Genomic DNA, 20,242 nt, shown 5'->3' with positions numbered 1-20,242 from the left:
CGTCTAGATATCAGAAGGCAGAAAAAGAGAGAACCAAGTCATATCAATTCCCTAAATGTTTGCCCCTTTCCAGATTGACATATTGAATCCTACTCCCCACCAAGTAGCTCTTTGGGGAAAGAGTGCCCTAGAATGAGATTAGTGCCCTTATAAAAGAGGCCAGAGGAAACTCATTTGTCTCCTTCTGCTTTGTGAGAATGCAACAAAAATGGGCCATGCATGAAGCAGAGAGTTATCCCTCACCAGACAATGAATATCTGACCTTCATATCCTCCAGACTTGTAAGTAGTAAAGTTCTGTTATTGGCAAGCAGCTCAGTCTAAGGCATTTTGTTATAGCAGCCTGAAAAGACTAAAGTGTCACTCCTTTTTGGGGGCATCTTCATCTCCTTTTTAACAAAGGAAACCATCAGTCAGGTGCCTTCTCCACTCCTACCAGCAGATGCTGTCGGGAGCCATCCCAGTGGCTCTAGCATGCAGTAGATATTTTGATCGATGCTTACAGAGCACCAGCCTGTTTTTAAGTTGGCACTAAACACTGAATATGCCCAGTGTACCAGCCCAGGAGGCTTCTGGACTCTTTCTAGTCAGAGTGTGATAGCAGTTTCATGTTGCTAATCCCTAGGCTGTCTTGCTGCCACATTTGCTTTCTCACCCACATAACTAACACTCTGAAAATTGAGAATGATTTCTATTTTTGTGGAGAGACCTTGTTTTACAGTTTCTAACATATTTTACCCATATTTTATAACTCATAATTGTGATAAATACAACTATGGATAAATGATAAAGTCCTTCTGCTCTGGTCCTACTTTTATACAACAACGAGACTTCTCAACCCTACACATGTGCTGCTTTCTCTGCTTGCTTCAATTCTGTTTTCTTCTGTGTCCACTGGTTAACATCTACCAATTCATCTTAATATCAGCTCTGTACTTCCTCCTCAGACCATGCCACCCACACAGGGTAAGGCTTTCTATTTTCATCCTCTGTATCCTTATATATCTGTCCATCACATTTATTAGGTTGGTAATCATAAATTAGCCTTGTGTTTTTTTTCTGTCTCCTTCCTTACACCATATATTTCATGAAAGAAAAGATACTGCATTATTTATATTATATCATCAGATCACAAGACTGATTGAGCATGTTTCAGTGACTAAAAAAAGAATATTTTTTGGTGGTACTGGAGCTTGAACTCAAGGCCTCATGCCTACTAGGAACTTTTACCACTTAAGCAATCCCTCCAGCCCTTTTTTGTGATGGGTTTTTTCAAGATATGGTTTCAAGAACTATTTACCCATGGCTGGCTTTGAAACTTAATTCTCTTGATTTCTGACTCCTGAGTAGCAAGGATTATAGACATGAGCCACTGAGAAAGTGAAGCAACACAAGATGTTCAAGGAATGCAAGAGTTGTAAGAAAATTGCATAATAGAGTATAAGGAAAATGAATCATATGTGTAAATTGGATTGAAAGACAGGATTAAAATTGATGCATGCATTTGCTTCTATCTGAAAACTTGAGAATTACTGAGATTTTTAAACTTTTTTCTTATTATTCATTTATTCATATGTGCGTACATTGTTTGGGTCATTTCTTCCCCCTGCCGCCCTCCCTCAACCTCCCTCCCTTCCCCTCCTCAGTTCCAAGCAGAACCTGTTGCATAATAAGGAAATAATTGTATTGCTATTTACCTTTCTAAATAATCAGTGATAATGATTTTAATTAAAGCTTGTTGGGGAGCTCCAGAACACAAGGTCTGTGTTTGAGAATCAAAAGAAAATTTTATCTGGTTCTTAACTTTAAGGGGCAGTAAATTACTTCTTAAAGTTTAGTATTCATTTTTTATTGTACAGTTTGTGTGTGTGTGTGTGTGTGTGTGTGTGTGTGTTACTGGGGGTAGAATTCAGGATTCATTCATGCTAGGTAAATACTCTTCCAATGAGTTACATCTCCAGCCCTATTTTTAAAATGTATTATTCACGTCATGTTATCTTTTTGGCCCCTATTCATCCTACACACACACACAAACACACACACACACACAAACACACACACACACAGACACACACACACAGACACACACACACAGACACACACACACACACAGACACACACATACACTATACTATATTAAACTGATTTCTTCAAAAGTAATCTGAAAGGATTAGCATGGTCACTCCTTGAGTTTTTATATAACAACACTAGACCATTTATTTTCCATGCAGGTGAATTTTTAATTTTTGAAAGAATGTATTGTGTTCCATTTCTGTAGTTGTTTTATTTTCACATAGGGATGGAAAGAGTAAATGAAAATGTAAATTCCTAAGTAAGTTTTTCTTTAGAATTTTGAACCAGTAACATTATCTGCATGTCTCTCTTGAAATATAAAAGAGGAAAGATTTGAAAAATGTTTAACAAAAAAATAAAGAGAGAGAGAGAAGAAATCATAATTCCATATCCTACTCCACACTCATTAAATAAAGGCACCTCAAGATATTTAAGAGTTGTTATAGTTTTGAAAAGAACAGATTGTTGCCACATTGTTGAATTGGTAAACATGACCAGATGCATAATTTCTGAATCCAATGCAAAGTGAAAATGTGGCATTGTTTGATTAAAACTCAGGGAAAAACAAACAAACAACAAACAAACAAAACCCATTTTCTTTCTTGCACGGTGTCTCTCTTAACTTGTAGTATTTCTTATTTGCTACTTAGTGTTGAGCTATTTAGGGTAATGTGTTAATCACAGGGTGAATAAAGACTTTCAAAAACATCTATGCTCCACCCTGGGACTGCACACATGCTGCCAGCACATTCTGACCCAAACTTCCTGGCATTGGTACAGAGGCCATTGAGTTGCCACTTAGAATGAGCCCATGAATGGAGATGTGGACAGCTGCAAGTGTGCTCAGGGAGGTAGAGAATTGGTGAAAGGGGGAGCTACACAGGAGCTGCAGCCTCTAGTTCATGCTCTAGCACATGCTCCTTTGTCCAGTGAACTTCTCTTACAAAACACAAATTCAAGAACAAAATTATTTAGAACTTTGAGATGGCCACTCGCAAGCATTAAACCCCATTTTTCAGGCCCCATTTAGAGTTTAGGGGGCAAATGAACCGCTCACTCATTCATGGTATCATTTCAGATTGTAAGTATAACATCATAGCTTCAATGAACAAATCATTCCACATTAACAACTAGGATTTTCCGATATTATAAATATAAACAACTTCTAGCTATAAAATTTGGATTCAGACTGGTTCATATTTATACATTTGAGAAAATGTCATTATTACTTTTGCTTGCTTGTGATGATGGCCTTTGACTAACTGTAGTAGCTCTCTACAACATAATTTCCAATGGCATTCCAATGGCTTGACTCTACAATTCCAGGTCTGTTTGTAAATAGTTTGGGAGAATATGCTTACCTTAACCATATACTTCCTACACATCCTTATGCTCCCCTGGAGTATCCAACCCTCCTTTATTGGAAAGACATTTAATTCTCACCTCAATAAATTATCATGTTCTCAAACTGTCCCTTTCTCCTCTACACATTGCTCTTAAAAATAAATTTTTGCAGTGGTTCTTGTTTACTGTCAGCCACCTCTTTAAAGAATTTATATCCCAATTGTATTTTAGTCATTCATTTCTAGAATGCTAAAAGCAGCTCAAAATCTTACACATTTAAAAAATGTTGGCTTTCAAATCCCTGTAGTATAGATTAATGAAGACTCTTACAGATGAACATTACTAACAATGTCCTGCACACACACACACAAAAAATCCTGAAGGAGGATCTGACTATGAATTGCCAGAGACACAAACACTAGAGAGATAATGAAGCTCAGAAGTTAGATTTATATTCTTGCTGGTCTATTTCCACTAAATAGCCTTATAACCTTTAACCTGAATTTCCTCTTTCATTGTAAGATCTGATAATAATTTCAAAGAGTTCTTCAAAATGATCTTATAGAGGGAAAATAATTTTCCTTCTTTGCCTCTAGGAAAACAGTGGTTATTTGGGAAAAGTAGAGAATTACTTTGTACGTTTGCTCCCATAACTTATCATCAAAGTCATATGTGTTGGCTGGGTGCAGGAAGGACAAATGTAAATAAAAATGTTTCCAGAGCTGGGTGCATGATTTTTAGTGCAAGTCTGGAGATTCTTACCCTGGAGTTCACTGTGAAACTTAAAAATCTGCCCCAATTTTTAAGCAAAGTACTAAATGCATGCCCATTTTCTTCTGACTACATTAGAGTAGCAAGAAAATCTGTAATCAAAATATGATTGAAAATGGCAGTGCCTCCTCTGATTCCCAGAAGCCACAGTAGAGACTTTATAGTCATAGGAGGCACTGCTCTGTGATTCAGTAAAGCAAGGGAATGAACTGTGCATATCAAGAGGTACAAAGCTGATAGGTTATGTTTTTACAGAAACAAATCTAGGGTTACAGAATTACTTTCTGAAGCAAATAAATATGTAATCTGTATGTTATGTAGCAAAAATCACTAAATGTAGATCACTAAATCCTGGTGGCATGGAGTCATCAGTTTGTTGGATTGATGACACTTTGAGATCCTTTTCGTAAAACTTCTGTTACTTTTGGAAGAAATGCATTAGGAAAAGTTCCCATTCTTTGATAAAACTGTCAAACAGACAAACTTAGCCTTTAAAAAATTTCTAATTCTCTTTATCTCTCAACACATTAAAATATTTCCATTTCCTGATACTCTCTTAATGTGGGACTAAAAAGGCATATATTTCTAATGTATTTATTTTGGTAGTTACGAATTAAAAAAAAATCTTAGAGTTGAATGGTTGCAGTACTCCAAGAGTATTAGGTTGTTTTCAGCAATATCTCATTAATTTTAACTGGGTCTGAACTAGACTATTATTGCCTACCAACTTTAACATGTGAATGTAGTTCTTAAATATTTCATGTTTTCATATTATATCTCTACACCTATGAAATAGACTTTAGATTGGTAAAGACAAAATGAATGAAAAATTTGGTATGTTCAGGAACATTTATTTTAGGACTTGTGACTTTGATAGTTGCTGTGGTCCTTCTTCTGAGACTACTAAAGATCATGGTTTTCTAGCGTGATGAAGTATTTAATCAGATCACTAAAAACATTACCATAGGAAGTCAATGTAGAAAATATTAATCATATTTAAGATTATATGAACTATATTTGAAAGATAGGTCATTTATTCCTCTCTTTTGTTATATTATAAGGTTTATTTTAGAAATATAGTCTTTTTTCTAGCTATATTTCTCCATTCTTCCCTCTAGCTTAAGAATGTCAAAAATGCAGAAGTGTGCATTCTTTAGAGGTATAATTTAATATTATTAATGTGTTTTGAAAGTCCAGGCATAAATGTTATTGTCACATTATTGGTGTAGTTCATGGAGTAGAATGATTTGAGATATACGAGGTGTTCTTCCATTAAGTTTTGGTTAAATAATATGCAACCTACAGCAATACTAACTGATATTTAAAATGCAGTTGTGAAAATGCTAGTCCCTTTTATACCTTCTAGGTTTCAAAATACTTGGGAAAATTAATGTAGATTGAAAATTTTTAAAATCTATAAATTTCCTGGAACAAATAATGTTTTATATCAGCATTATCTCAGAATTGCCAAAGACACTATGAAATGAATAACTAATGATATTTAGATTTAACAACATTCTTTGTGAATTGTAAAAAGAACTTTCAGCGCGACTCCTTAATGTAAAATAGCACAGAAACTTTTCATCAAAATAAGAATTGATAAAAAAGAATTGCTATCATGAAAACACAATGTGTTCATCTAAGAAACATGGATGTTCCATGTGTATTTGTAGAGCTTCATATGAATGGGCATGCTGTGTATGATTAAAAAAAGAAGCATATCTAGGAATAGTTCACTTAAAATGTCATCATTTTCTGTCAAATGTGCTGAATCTGATACTTGACACAGTGTCAAATTTTCTATCAGATATTATTAGCTTCTTTTCTTGGGAAAATATGCATTGGAAATAATATAATATGCCGTTTAATAAAATAAACCAGATACAAAATCTTGACTTGTATATACAGACAAATTTTAATGGAATATTTCATGGTCTAACACACATATCAGACCCAATGACACTAATTCTTCTACAGCCTTTGGCTTACCCTGTATAACAAAATCTGTTGTTGAAAGTAGACTATAAAAAACCTCATGGTAGTGAACTTCCAAAGACACGAAGAAAATCCTCTGTAAATTTAAAAGCTTATCTCAAATTCTTATTGGTATAAGCTTAGGATGGATATATTATTAATTGCATTATCTTAGGTAGTTGAAATATATAAGATTGTTAGAGTGTGAAAATAAAAAAAAGGTTTAGGTATTTTTGCTTCTGTCCCTAGTCAACATTAGTAAACACACATGAATGAATGTTAAATCACCTATACAGATTTTTGAAATTTTGGTAATCTCAAGCAAATTTCTATAAGCCAGCAACACTTTGTTTTAACCTTTAGAATATTACAAGGTTCATATATTTCAAGGAGCAATGAGTAAATGTTGTACAAATAAGATAACATTTATTTTTACTATTTCTTAACTTTTAAAACCTCCTTTTATAAATTCACAGGAAAAATGGGCATCATACAGGAAACCTAAAATGGATGAGTAATGTATACAGTTGAAAAAGGTTCAAAATAATATGCATGACATAAATAAATATGTTTTGAATCATCATTTTTATAACCTGTTGCTGGGAGAAAAGAAAGTTCCATCTTTCAATGTCTGTTCTCAGGACTAAAAAAATATACTAAATGAATAGACAATTCAGTAATGTCCAACAGATAACTAAAATGTAAATTTTATTTTTCCATATTTATCAATCAGACCATTGTTTCTGACAAGACTTCACTGAAAGATGAAGTGCAAATGGGAACCCTGTAAGAATGTTTATAAGAGTTGTACATGACATATTTTTAAGCGCCACTAAGTACACATTGAATACTTTGTAAGGATATAGGCATAGCAACATGCAAGTGTCATGTACCTAATATTACAATATGCATTTTGTTTTTGGAAAATGCTAATGACAATAGTAGATTCAATAACAGTGCTTATTTTCTGTGTAATATGTTTTATTTTAGTGGATCTTTGTTATAGCATAGTATATAGCTTTTTAATGCTGTCATAAATATACCCTTCTAAGCATTATGAATTTCATTTCATATAAAGAGAACATTTTATTTTTGAAGCTACATTATTGGGAACACCTGCATTTCTGGGTACCTTTTTCAGAGATAAGACTTTAAATTCTTTTTAACAAGGCAAACTTGTTCCAAGATTGGTTATGTTGAAATGTTTATGATAAAAATGGAGCTTTCTTGAGGGAATATTTTTTGGTTGAATGAAACGCTAAACAACCGATTCACAAATATTCATGTGAACTGAATATGAAAAAAATAGATCAGCAATCCAAAACTGAGAAGTCCTGTGTTAACACTTCACTGCATCATTGAATCTACAATAAGTACAGCATGTACAGTTAAATTTGTAAAAACATTAAATTTTTACACATTTATAAGGAGAACCATTACTAGTGTTGAAGAGTTTCAGGATTATTTTTCTTTCTATTTATGAGATTCATTCAACACAGTAGAAACACAGAGAAAAACAAAAAGGAGAAATGTATAACAATTCTGTTTACATTTTATAGATTTCTTAACCAATTAGTGACCACTGCTTTCAAGCATCCATATTTTATTGCGTATGACCTTCACTATGCGCAAATATAAAGAGAAAAGTGTCTACTAATATCATGTACAAGGAAAAGCATTTAAAGAAAGCAAGCATTTGAGGTTTGACAGTACTGTGTGTCGGTGTAATGTCGCATTCCACACTGCACTTAAAAGTCCATGTAGGAATCACTGCTGCTTTGACCCTGGACGTGGGAAAAGTGCTTAAGTGCTGAGCCCTGGTAGGTTTTTCTTTTGCCCCTGCAAATCTTCACATATTTTTTTAAACTTCTTTTGAAATATACAGTATATTTCCAAGGGGAAAGTAGTGTTTTCTCTTTCTTTACATCTTTTTCACATTTGGGCCCATTCTCTCCAAAATAATCACACATTTCTTGGATATTTCTTCAAAATATCATACATTTCAAATGTATATGAAAAAGATGGCAAAGATTCTACCAAGTACTACTTGTAACATAACCACATAACATAGGAAACATCTTACTTTAACTTTATGAATAATTTATAGATTCACCATCCTAATTTGAGAAATTTATGTATGCGTTCTTTTCCTAGAGGAAAATATGTTCGTAAAATGGCATTTTCTTTTAATATTTAAATTATACCATTGAAAAATGCATATTAGGTCTATGCAGACAAAATCAACTGGGTATTTGTGGCAATACTCTGCGTTATTTGAGGTTTTTTTAATAAAAGGGCAATTTTAAAATAGTTAATTTTTTATATAGTTAATATTTCTTAGGGCAGTATACATATATACATGATTTTTACTTACACAGTATTAATTTGTAATCAACTATTATAGTTTAAAAATGAAACAAGATATCAGATTGGATTGCAAAGTATTGCCATTTAAATCATTTTTAAAATTTCATTTACATTACAGTGAATATTAAACAGGCATTAGAAGAACTACCCTTACCAATTTATCATATTTACTATCAGAAAAGTTAATGATAGATAAGGAAAACAAACGCAGATCCATACACCATAGAATACACTACACAAAATTGGCTTTTGATATTTCCCAGAGGGTGGAGAGTGCATTGTCATGAAAGTCCCAAAATAATGCTTCCTGGGATATCTTGTACATAATTATTTCCTCTATTTATATAGCCCATGTTAAAAGTGAGAGGTAGAAGGATTATTGTAAGTGTGCATGGCAGAGGAATTACCAGCTATATCCAATAACTATTGCATTCAATATTATTAATCTCAATACATAAAAATGCTGATGATTTTAGAATCCATTCCTATATGATGATCTCTTTAACTCACTTTATCATCTTGCTACTTTCAATCAATTTCCTTTGGAAGGGTATATAAGTGCAAAGGGCGTGTGTGGGTTGAAATGAGGAGAGATAAAAGAAAAATAGAATAGAAAAGACATAAAATTCCAATTAAAAGAGCGTAACATTAACTATTAAATATACCCTATATTCTTTGATTGAATAAATTTGTACTTAAAATTAACTGCAGTCTATTAAAAGACACATTGAAAGAAAGTTTCACAATTTTAATTAGGTATGATTCAAAGTATAAAATTTAGTTTATTTCTATCTCTGTAGTAATGCTAAAAAACGAAACCAAATAATTGTATTGTGTTACCTCAGTGTTTAAGCAAGAATTAGCTCAGGCTGAGTTAGTTGTATTTTCGATTAGTGTTCTTGCATGTGATATGTGAAGAACAGCAATCTCTTGGACCTTACTTAAGAATTTTTAAAAATCCCTTTGCATTAAGTACCCAGCAATAGAATTGCAGATATTGCACTGAGTATATTTCAGTATTGCCAGTGTATATTTCAAAACAAATGATATTATCTACACTAAGATTTCCTCTTTCCCAGTATTCAAAATGCATATTATAATTACATGGGTTTCCAACATCCATACACAGCAAGTACAAGATACTTACATGTACGTACACTGTAGTTACCTATATTTTGCATAGTTTTTAGTGTGTACTTTGTGCCACTTAACAAAAAGCATTACTAATAAGTAATTCTCATTAGATGTTTCCCTTGTTTCAGTTGTGATTACTGCTTAAATTTTTTTAGTTTTGTCTATATACTTATTATAGATTACCACTTGCAAAAGGAAATGGGGAATTTCAGAAGGTTCTAAGTAATTATAAGTGTCATGGGAAAGTTGCAGTAAAATATGAGGTTTCATATTTTCTCCACAATTAAAAAACTTAAAAGTGAAATTTCATATTTATTATTCATTAAATTATACTTACATGCAAAGGAAAAAAAAAGAAAGTATTTTTAATGTTCCGCTTGGTAACACTTTGCAATAAGTGGCACTAAATTACACGATAACTGCTATGTTACATGGAAGAGCCATCACTGTCAAACAGCTGCTGTACATGTGCCTATATGGAATCTCAATGCTGTTACAATCATGAGTACATAATTATAAGTGAGCCTGTCGTTTTAATTGAGATATCTATACTTTTACAAAGAAATAAAAATAAATGAGATGTTAGTTTCTTTGCCATATATAGGAAAGTTAGTTTTTTTTCTCTATTATTACTTTAATTGTGGAGCTTCAATGAAAGAATAAGTATCTTGAATCAATATGAGACCGTTGGTTTCTACATTAAACTTCAATATCAGGTTCCTTAAACTGCTTCTTGAGTTTTCTGGTAAAAGAATACAAGTCAAAATCTCTCTCTCTCTCTTTCTCTGTCTCTATTTCTCTTCTTCTCTCTCTCTCTTTCACCCACACACATACACACACACACACACACACCATCATCATTGTCATCATCAATACTCTTCCTTTCTGTCTTTCTTATTGCACTCACAAACTTTTCCTTTTCTTCCTTATTTTGATCATCATTCTACCTGGGACACTCAAAAACGGAAAAGAAGAATGTTGTTTGGATTTTTTTGATGGAGAACAATCACTTTACACTGTAAACAGTACACTGGCAGGAATAGCTATTTTTGGTAAAGAATAATGATACATACCTAGGGGAGTGTGAATGTGCACTCCTACCCAAAGTGGCTCAATGTGCATACAAATGTGTGTATTTCAGACTTTTTAATTGACATGGTTTTGACTGAGAAATCTTATTATTTTTCTAATTTGTTCTAATGGAAATTAGCCTAATTTGTACAATTTATTTATTTGTTTATTGAAAATTAAATAATTTTAAAGACACGAAAGCATAGTTCTTTTGGGATTTTTTTCCTGTCACAGAAAATGATATTGTATTCAAATTGAAATATATTTCACTGAAAAATGTTTGACTCGAGCTAACCAATTTCAATTTACCAGTTATTTTTAAGAGTTCTAGTGTGATTTTCTATTACTCTGAAGGGCTAAGAAGAGTCAAATATCTTGAAAATGCAACCAATTTTGGGCTTCTAATTTTACAAGTGCTTTTATAAATAATGATTGAGTTATTTGGGCAACAATTTAGTAGTTGGAGCCAAGTAGAATACAGATGAAATGAAGAGGGTTGGAAATACAAGCATCAATGAAGAGTAGCAATTTTGTAAGTGCATCCTGAAATTAGGCTTTAAATAGTAATTGATGATGCAGTTTATACAGATTACTTCTGCAGTAAGAACCTTTCCATTTTGAACTAACAGGATGAATTTTGCCTTGTGGAGTCTTTCTAAAGATTATGCATTGAAAGATATGAACAGTTTATAAACCTATTCTAGTTTCAATGTGTCTAGTAGCACCTACCTGATTCTCTCAAACTACCATACTATATTAACATATTATTGCATTTTTCCACAGATGGTATGAAGTGAACTGTAAAAACAAGCATGCAATCACATCAATGCAGACTTATTTCCTTAAAATGTCATACTGTATATGATTTATTATGTTAACACTCAACCACATCATATTTATGTTCTGTATATTTTGAAAAAGTGCTGCTTGACTGACATCGTCCTTTTCTTTTGTAAGAAATCAACAAGATAAATCCTTCAACAATCAAAACAACCAACTTAAAAAAATCTAACATTGTCCTTAAAAGATTTATACTTTTCTGATAAATAATCTAAGATACAGCACCCTTGTCTTTCACTTTGTACTAATACATGATGTTGTACTCAACCATTCTTATTTCTCAAAAATAAATTTGAAGGTATTAGTTTTAAAACACTAGGCCATCATGCTATCAGACATCAAAGTACAGCTACCATTTTGTCATATTTGTATTCTTCTTAAAGGTGCAATGCTTGTAAATGGGAAAATAACTTTTAATCTAACTGGATTTTTAATTTAGCATATAATAAATTTAATGAAAACTAATCTAGCCATATTATATTTTACTAGAAGAAATAAGACTTTATATTGACTTTGTCATATTTAAGAATACAGCATTTCATAATGGTTAAATACACAAAAATTTCAAAATAATCCAGAGAAAAAGACTTTCACCTTGGAGTTAAAAGCATGGCAGAAATTCTCTATCACTCACTGTTTCATAAGTTTGTACCTCACAAAATGCATAGACAGGAATTTAATAGAAAGAATTAGTTCATTTATACAGAAAACATATCTTAAATACTTCTTTTTGGCAAACCAACATAGGTTAGCAGCTCTGGAACTGCCAAATTAAAATTTATAAATTTTTACCAAACTAAGAGTTTATTTTAGGTTATTATTCAACTGTGGTTGTAATTTAAAACCTGAGGCTGTGCACTGGTTGTTAGCTTAAAATTACCTTTCCTTATAACATTGTGCTTCCATTGTATAACAAATAAAAATTAACAAGAACTAGAAAAATTTGTTGTTGAACAGTGCTAGGACATACAGACAAAAATACTAATACATGTTATCTACTTATAATATTTGTTTAAGTAATATCTAAAGGGATATAATGGACGTTAGAAAATGCTTACTTATGACTGAATAACCTACAGCCAAAAAAGTTAAATATGTATCAAATAATGTTTAATTGGATTTCTTATATGTACTATATACAGATACTAAAATGTCTCAAAATTGTGCCCTACGGATACTTCAATTTTGTTTAGGCAGGTGAGTCCTTATGGAGCAAATAAATTACAGAATCAAATAGAGAAATGAATGAAATCTTTGTGATTCCCAAAGCAGTTAAATGTTTGGAATAATTTATTGATAAATGAAGCTACAATAACCTAATGGTGGGATCTATATAATTATATAAGATGTTATGTCTTGATTATATCCATACACATGGCTCATGTATCAAACACTAAATTTTTAAATAGCAGATTGATACAGCATAACCAGTATAATCTCAAACATTCCATAAACTACACTACAGTGTTTTCAGTTTGTGTTTTCTAGGGCATATGTTTCCAAAACATGTCTTTGAAGATAGACAGGTAGAAAACATTGTTTGTAAACCTCTAATCTTCAATTAAATTTAAGTATATTAGGTCTTTACCTAATCCTGTTACTTGTGAAAGCTGTCCAGTGGCAAATCAATAAAGTTTATGATTTAAAGAAAAAATGGGGAAAGGAAGAACCTCTGCATACATGTTTTTCAATGGATAAAAACAACTTAATATCATGATCCAAGGAAATGATTAACATTGTTAAGGCTGTATATTCAAGCACTGTGTGTTAAAACAGCAATGGTGTGAAATTTAGGCAGTAAGAAATGTCCTGCATTATGGATGGTACAGTAATTAAAGAATGATGCTTTCAACAGCTGATTGTTGGTATATACTGGCTACTGAGAGCAGTACAGTATGGATGTTAATAAAAGTAGCAGAAGATGGTAGGAATGATTTCTGAAAGATGATAGCCAGTTTTCTCCAGCAGTCAGCCTGGTAAGTAAAACTCAGAACTGTGGTCTGAATTTTAAATGAAATACTCTTTTTTCTCTTCAGCATTGACTTGGCTGCCTTCAGCATTGATAATGGCTGTATCAGCATCAGGTGCATCTTCAGCTCCTTTAGCTTCATTCGTTAAATATGTTCCTGTGGATATTAGAAGCAAACAGTGTTAGTTATGGGAGCTTAGTAAAATCGTCAGTAGTAAAGCTATATTTGGTTAGGAAGAAACTTTTGTCAGGTATCTTATATGTTGGAACACATTCTAAAACGCAATTCCCCTTTCTAATGTTGAACCTTTCTTTCCATTTTCAGTAAGTGAAGCTGTGATTCTGTTAATTACAGATGATACAAATTAGAATGGGTAACAAATAATTTTGATTTCTTTGATGTAGATTAAAACCACAAAAGCATTGTGGCTGTAGCAGTCAGTGTTCTTTGTTAAGATGTGATTTTTGATTGTGGCAAATGTGTACCACTCATTTTCATAATTCTATTTAAAAGTAAGCCTTGTCAATGATATTCAATCTGTCCCACTGCACAAAGTCAAATATTTCCTCATTAATATCACTGGAAACATGTGCTTCCTTAAACCTATAAACAAAAACATTAATCAAAAAAGTATAGGTGGATTTTGGTGCTGGAAATAAATTATAAACTTTCTTCTATCTTTTCTGGATCAGTTTTTATTTAACTTACAACCAGATTGGCTTAGTAAAATAATGTTTGGACAATGGCAAAAGCTCACAAAATGAGTGATTGGCTTAGGAAAAAAAAGGCAATTTGAATTTATCTTTAGAAGTAAAATCTAACTATAAGCCACTTGTTGATGTTTTTATTTGTAAGCTTATGGAACAATATGTAGCGATAATAGCAAAGAAAATGAGAACTTCTTTTTGAGGTCCAGGTAGAATACTATTATATAATTTAATAGTTTAAATTTAATAATTTAATTGATAAATTCATTTAATTTAATATTATAATTATATTAATATTATATATTTAATATTATAATTTAATTTATATAATTTAATGGTTTAATAGATATTTGTTTTTTTTCCATTTTATATCTTTTTTATTGTACTGGGGGCACATTGTGACATTTACCAAATGTATCATAGTTGAATCTATCCTCTCCATCATTTTCCTTTATCTCCCCTCCCCCAAGATATAATTTACTTGATAATATAATTGCCAAAATAAATGGTAACATATTTGACTGGATCCTTATCAAGAATTCCCTGAGATAATTTCTTATTTAGATCTCTTCCTCCATCTTTCTCTACATATATATACAGATGCAGACAAAAATATGGATACCCTAAGATTTCAGGATGAAGCTACTTGTTAGTTTTCTGTTGTCTCTTCAAACATAACCTACCTTTATGTCTTGCCAGATACCGACCAAGCAGAAATATAGAGCACAGTGTGACAAATACAACTACAGCCACTATTCCTCCTATGAGAGCATGGTCAGGGCCATTCTGGCCAGCCAGAGAATTGGGATCTGGAGAAAGAAGAAAATATTGCTCTAGTTATCCTGTTAATCAGTCATAAAACGCATATCTGTACTAGAATGAGTTATTTTGAAACTTAATACATTTCTATTAAAATAAAATTGCATTACAGTGTATTACAGTATTAACCCAGTCAACAAATATTCATTGTGTGCTTATAACACACAATATACCTAGGAACAGAATGTTTGACATATCCTCACTATTGCTTTTGAGGTTCTATTTTAAGGGAAAGACCACATAAACAAATGCATAGATTTTACCTTTTATAGTTATATGTTTTTCCTTAATCTTCACTTGTATCTGAAAATATGCGTGTATTGTATGTGTATTTAGTATGTGTGTATTTGGTTTGAAAAACTCAACTGCACCATTTTTTCAATAAAGTTATATCATGATATTATGAGAAAAGCTGAGAATGAATTTGATAAACTGCTGTTAATATACAAATATTTAAAGCTACGGAAATTGAAGAATGTTTCAAGGGAGTCTTGGTAAACAGAAGAGGTCTAACAATTGTCTCATTGGAGAACTCCCACATTTAAAGTCCAGATAGATATAGCTCTTTCAGCAGAGCAGACTGAGAAAGAAAGAAAAGGGACAGCTTGTAATGACCACTGTAGTTGATTCAAGAGAAGAATGCATTTTTGTGGTGTGGTTACAACTCTGTTAAATGGTTATGGGAGGAGGAAGATGAATGCACAACATGGAAGACTGCATGTCCCTTGAACTTAAAATGCTACAGTAAGTGGTTGGGAAGAAGAGATTATTAACATCATTTTTATTCTGCCTTTAATAAAATATTATTGGAAAGTGATAAGCCCAGTAAAGGATGGGCAGTTTTTAAGTAGAAGTCAAAAGGTCAAAAGAAATTCCAGGCATTTGGGTACTCAACATTTGGAAAATTAAAATATTTATACAAGTCACATAATAAGGGACAAACTGAATGAAGCTTTGAACAACAAATTCCATTAAGACTCAGTCCCTTGTCAATGATGAAATTGAGTTTAGTATTGTCTACTCCCCCAAATTGCTGTTGCAGACAGCCTCATGGTGGCTATTTACACTTAAAAGAAGAATTTAGAGAAGGAAAAACTAAAGAAATTAGGCTTGTCAATAATGGTTTCAAAAACTTAAGGTGTGGTTGGTTATAAGAACATGAATCTGACAGATAGATTTATGAGGCTACTGTCTCTTTAGTGGAACCGTTGTGTCAGAGAATAATATGTCTAGACAAAGAGAAGTCTCTTTTAAACTTCAAACAATTTATAGACTCCCTAAAGCCAATGAAAGCAGAAAATGGATGATAAAGACTGTGTAGCTGTAATGGAGGGCATATTCCCAGGTGACTATTTTCTATGTTATGTAGTAGAATTGACTTATTGAGCTCCCCAGAGGGTAGAACTGAAAAAAGTAAAAAATTATGAACAGAGAAGTATGAAGTATTTTTTAGAAACCACTATTGTCAAGGCTAAAAGGCCTTTCAATAACAGTCTGGCATGTTTTCATAATTACTATACATTTGTTACTACTCTGTGTTTTTTCTTCTTCTTTTATTTCCAGATGTGTGCATTTATTAGCAAAGAAAGATTCTCCTGTCTCTGTTCACCACTGTATATTAGGTAGGGAGTGGAGAAAAACATTAACTTGCCTTTTTTTTTTTGTATTTGGAATAATGTATCCAAGTGTGATGAATAAGTTGGCACATACCTGAGGACTTTGAACTTTGAGTTGGGTACATTGGCTTGAGGAGACTTTACATTTTCTTTATGGATGGTTTGTGGTAGTGGTTTGTGTGAAAGAAAAATGGTGAAAAGCTATTTGGTGATCAGAAGGGCATACTTGGGTAGAGAATTCTGGTAAAAAAATCTGTTTCCTTTGGTTTTGGTGCAAAGAGCCAGGCATTTTCAAGACTCCATTGCAGTCAAATGTAATCATGTGATTGTGTTCTAGATAATGAATGAAGGCCCATCCAAAAAAAAGACTGCCACATGTAACCTTCCCAGGTAAACTAGAGAGATGTAAAGTGAGGACAAGAAAGTCACAGACAAAAGTAAAGTTATTGGTCACGGATTGTCCACCTGAAAGAAAACTTCACAACTAAGAAGACACGCACTGAAGTGTTTGAAGGGACACTCATTTTTCCTATCACATAAATCTTTCTCCTTTTTTGAAGTGCTTGAGCAAAGCAAATCAATTTTTAAATACTGAGCATTAAAAAGTTAATCTAATATTGAAGTTAAGTTTAATTTAGGTTTTTGATATGTGTTTCTTGCATTTTCCTACATTTCCTGCATTGGCCATAAATCATCCCAAATGGAATTATTCTTTCTTCTGCTGGATCTAGTATATTCTTAAGGATCTCAATTATATTTTTATTTCACTGGTAAGTTTTAATATTCATGTTTTCTCATTGATTCTTTTTAATGATTTATGTGGAATATTTCATTTATGTCAGGTTTTTTTTCCTTCTTTTGTTGTATTGTCTATATGCATCCTCTTGCATGTCTGAGTTTCCTTTGGGTCATTATTTTGAATTTTTTTTCAGGCATTTCATAGATTGGGATTTTTTTTTTGGAGAATTATTGTATTCCTTTGGAGGATTCACTTTTCCTTGTTATTTTAGGCTTACTGGGTCCTTATTTTGATATATTTACATGTAGTATAATAGTTGCCTTTTCCTATTTTATGGAGTAGCTTCTGTAAGGAATTTTTTTTTTCATTTAGTTGGGCTATAGGGTGTCAGTTGGGTTGTTGCTTTGACTTTGATTGCAGATAGCTCAAAATTGTAGCTTCCATGTGATTTCCTTAGCTCTCAATGTCAGCAGTCTATATGAGTGCCTCAATTGTTTGGCTGCAAAAATTCAGCGAGATAATTGTGTGACTTTTACAGCAGATCTAGCCTTCTAAAGGTCCCATGGAGTCAAGCAAGCACTGGTGGTACTGGGATGGACAGCTGCAGTCCTTGTGCTGTTGGATGTGGAGGAGATAATCCCTAATACCTACAGGGAAAGCACAGGTGACACTAGGGGTATGTTGCCAGCAGTCACAGATTCAGGACTATGAGACCTGATGGAGACCTTCTCTAATTCCTGAGGAATAAGTAAGAGAGATTCTAGGGTCACCATGTTCCCAGGCTTTTGGGACTCAAAGGGGACTTTTTCTTAGGACCTCTATTACAAGATTTTAGCACCAACAATCTCAAAAACCTCTCTCTGAATTCCCTTTTCTTATTTCTTGCTCAGTTACCTTGGAATTAGTTTAAAATTGTACTTCATACTTAAGCCCTCAAAAATTGTAATCATCTTATTTTTTGAGTATCTCTCTAAAATGAACAGCTGTTTTTTTTTTTTTTTGGCAGGGGAGGGAACTTAGACATTATGCTTCATACTTCTTTGTACCTTTCTTATTTTCTGAAGGTAAATTCTGAGAAGTGGTATTTCTGGATCAAATGATACAGATATGTTGTAAAGACATTTGATAAATGTTGCCAAATTATATTGTAGAAAGATTGTACAAACTCACCCTCCATCAACTGCACCTGAGGAATTCCTTTTCCCCATATACTACTCACATCAGATATTACCATGAACATTATTTTGCCAATTTGATGTGACATCCCAATTTAAATATTTTGGATTTATTAAATTGCTGATTATCATACTACCTATAGATTTTTGGCCACATGAATTCATTAACTTTGAAATGCCTTTCTCTTCACTTTATTCATTTTTCCATTCAAGATTTCTGTTTTAGCAGCTTGCTTTACACAAAAACTAACTATTTTTGACAATGGCTACTTGCCAAAGTTTGAACTGTTACACATGGCTCATGGGTCATGATGGGAAATACATTTGCCATGAAAAAATTAAAACCATATAGATCTATTTTGTCATCTCACTCTTTGACTATTATATTTTAACCCTTTCAAAACATACTTGGTCTGATTTTATGCCAGTGAATAAAATAAAAAATTAATTATTTTAGAGGGAGGTGTAGTACTGGGGCAGAGCCTTCCACTTGCTAGACAAGCACTCTCCCACTTGACCCATACCTCTAGCCATTTTTGCTTTTGCCTTTTGCAGATGGGGTTGTACATTTTAGCCCTGGGCTGTCCCAGATGACCATCTTCCTATCTCCACCTCCTGAGTAGCTTAGATTACAGGTAAGAACCAGCATACTTTTATTCTTTAGAAATAGGGTTCTGTTAACTTTTATCCAAGCCGGCCTCAAACCATGAATCCCCTATATCTGTCCCTCAAGTAGCTGGGATTACAGATATAAGCCACTATTCTTGGCCTTCCCTTAATTTTTTGGACAACCAGTTGTCCCTCACATAATTTCTTTCACAATTTATTTTATAAAATTTGTCATAAAATAATTATCTATATATTTTGTGTTTCTTCACTTTGAATCTATTTGAGTAGTATTTCAGTTCTATACTAGTATTTTAGTTAAAAAATCATTTTAATTACTTATAAGACAAGTCCCCAATTATATTCAGAAAAATTTTGCAGGAATAAAAAACACAATAGGATATTTTGGGGGCTTATGGTAATTTATTAATAAATTTTATTTTATTTATTGTATTATATAGAATTAAATTCATGCCTTTACTCTCTTGCTTTATTTTCAATTCTTTTTTTCATTTTTGTGCTTCATTTTTTAAACATTATGTCAAATATTTATCAAGGTATTTTAATTTCCTGATTACTAAACTTACATAATTTCCTACTGATTTATTGTGTTACTTTTTCTGTTAATGTTTTATTTCTATTGATATCAATATTTTATTTTTCTACTGAATCAGCATTTAACGAACAATATTTACACTATCATGTTAATTTTGATGACCTCAGAATTGAATCTAAAATAGAAATCTTCATTTTGATAGTACTTGATCTACTTCTCTCAGTTTCTAGAGTACTTTTATATTCTTCTTCTCTTTGTTTTCCTCCTTCTCCTTTCTTCTTCTCCTTCTCCTCCTCCTTTTCTTCTTCTTATGTATGTGTGTATGTGTGTGGTGCTTTGGATTGAACCCAGGAATTTAAGCATGCTAGGCAAGCACTGTACCTCTGATAGAAATCCTTAGCCTTCATATTCCCTATCCATCCAACATTCAATAGAAAATATATTCAGACCTTAATTCAAATCAATTCAGCTCCAGAAATAT

General features: G+C 32.5%; 1 protein-coding gene across 3 annotated transcripts in view; it reads right to left on the bottom strand.

Annotated features, from left to right (window-relative positions):
- Positions 1-6,078: 6,078 nt before the first annotated feature.
- The window catches only part of Cadm2 (cell adhesion molecule 2), a 1,035,444-nt gene continuing 1,021,280 nt past the window's right edge, over positions 6,079-20,242 (bottom strand). For all 3 annotated transcript variants that reach the window (XM_074072932.1, XM_074072934.1, XM_074072933.1), the window contains 2 exons: positions 14,934-15,059; positions 6,079-13,699 (listed from right to left, as the gene is read on the bottom strand). In XM_074072932.1, the coding sequence (XP_073929033.1) occupies positions 13,581-13,699; positions 14,934-15,059 (245 nt within the window). In that variant the 3' untranslated portion in view covers positions 6,079-13,580. The remainder of the gene's footprint in view (positions 13,700-14,933; positions 15,060-20,242) is intronic.

The sequence above is a fragment of the Castor canadensis genome, chromosome 5, assembly GCF_047511655.1.
Source record: "Castor canadensis chromosome 5, mCasCan1.hap1v2, whole genome shotgun sequence".
In the NCBI taxonomy this organism is placed as follows: Eukaryota; Metazoa; Chordata; class Mammalia; order Rodentia; family Castoridae; genus Castor; species Castor canadensis.
This window is presented reverse-complemented; position numbering and strand designations above follow the sequence as displayed.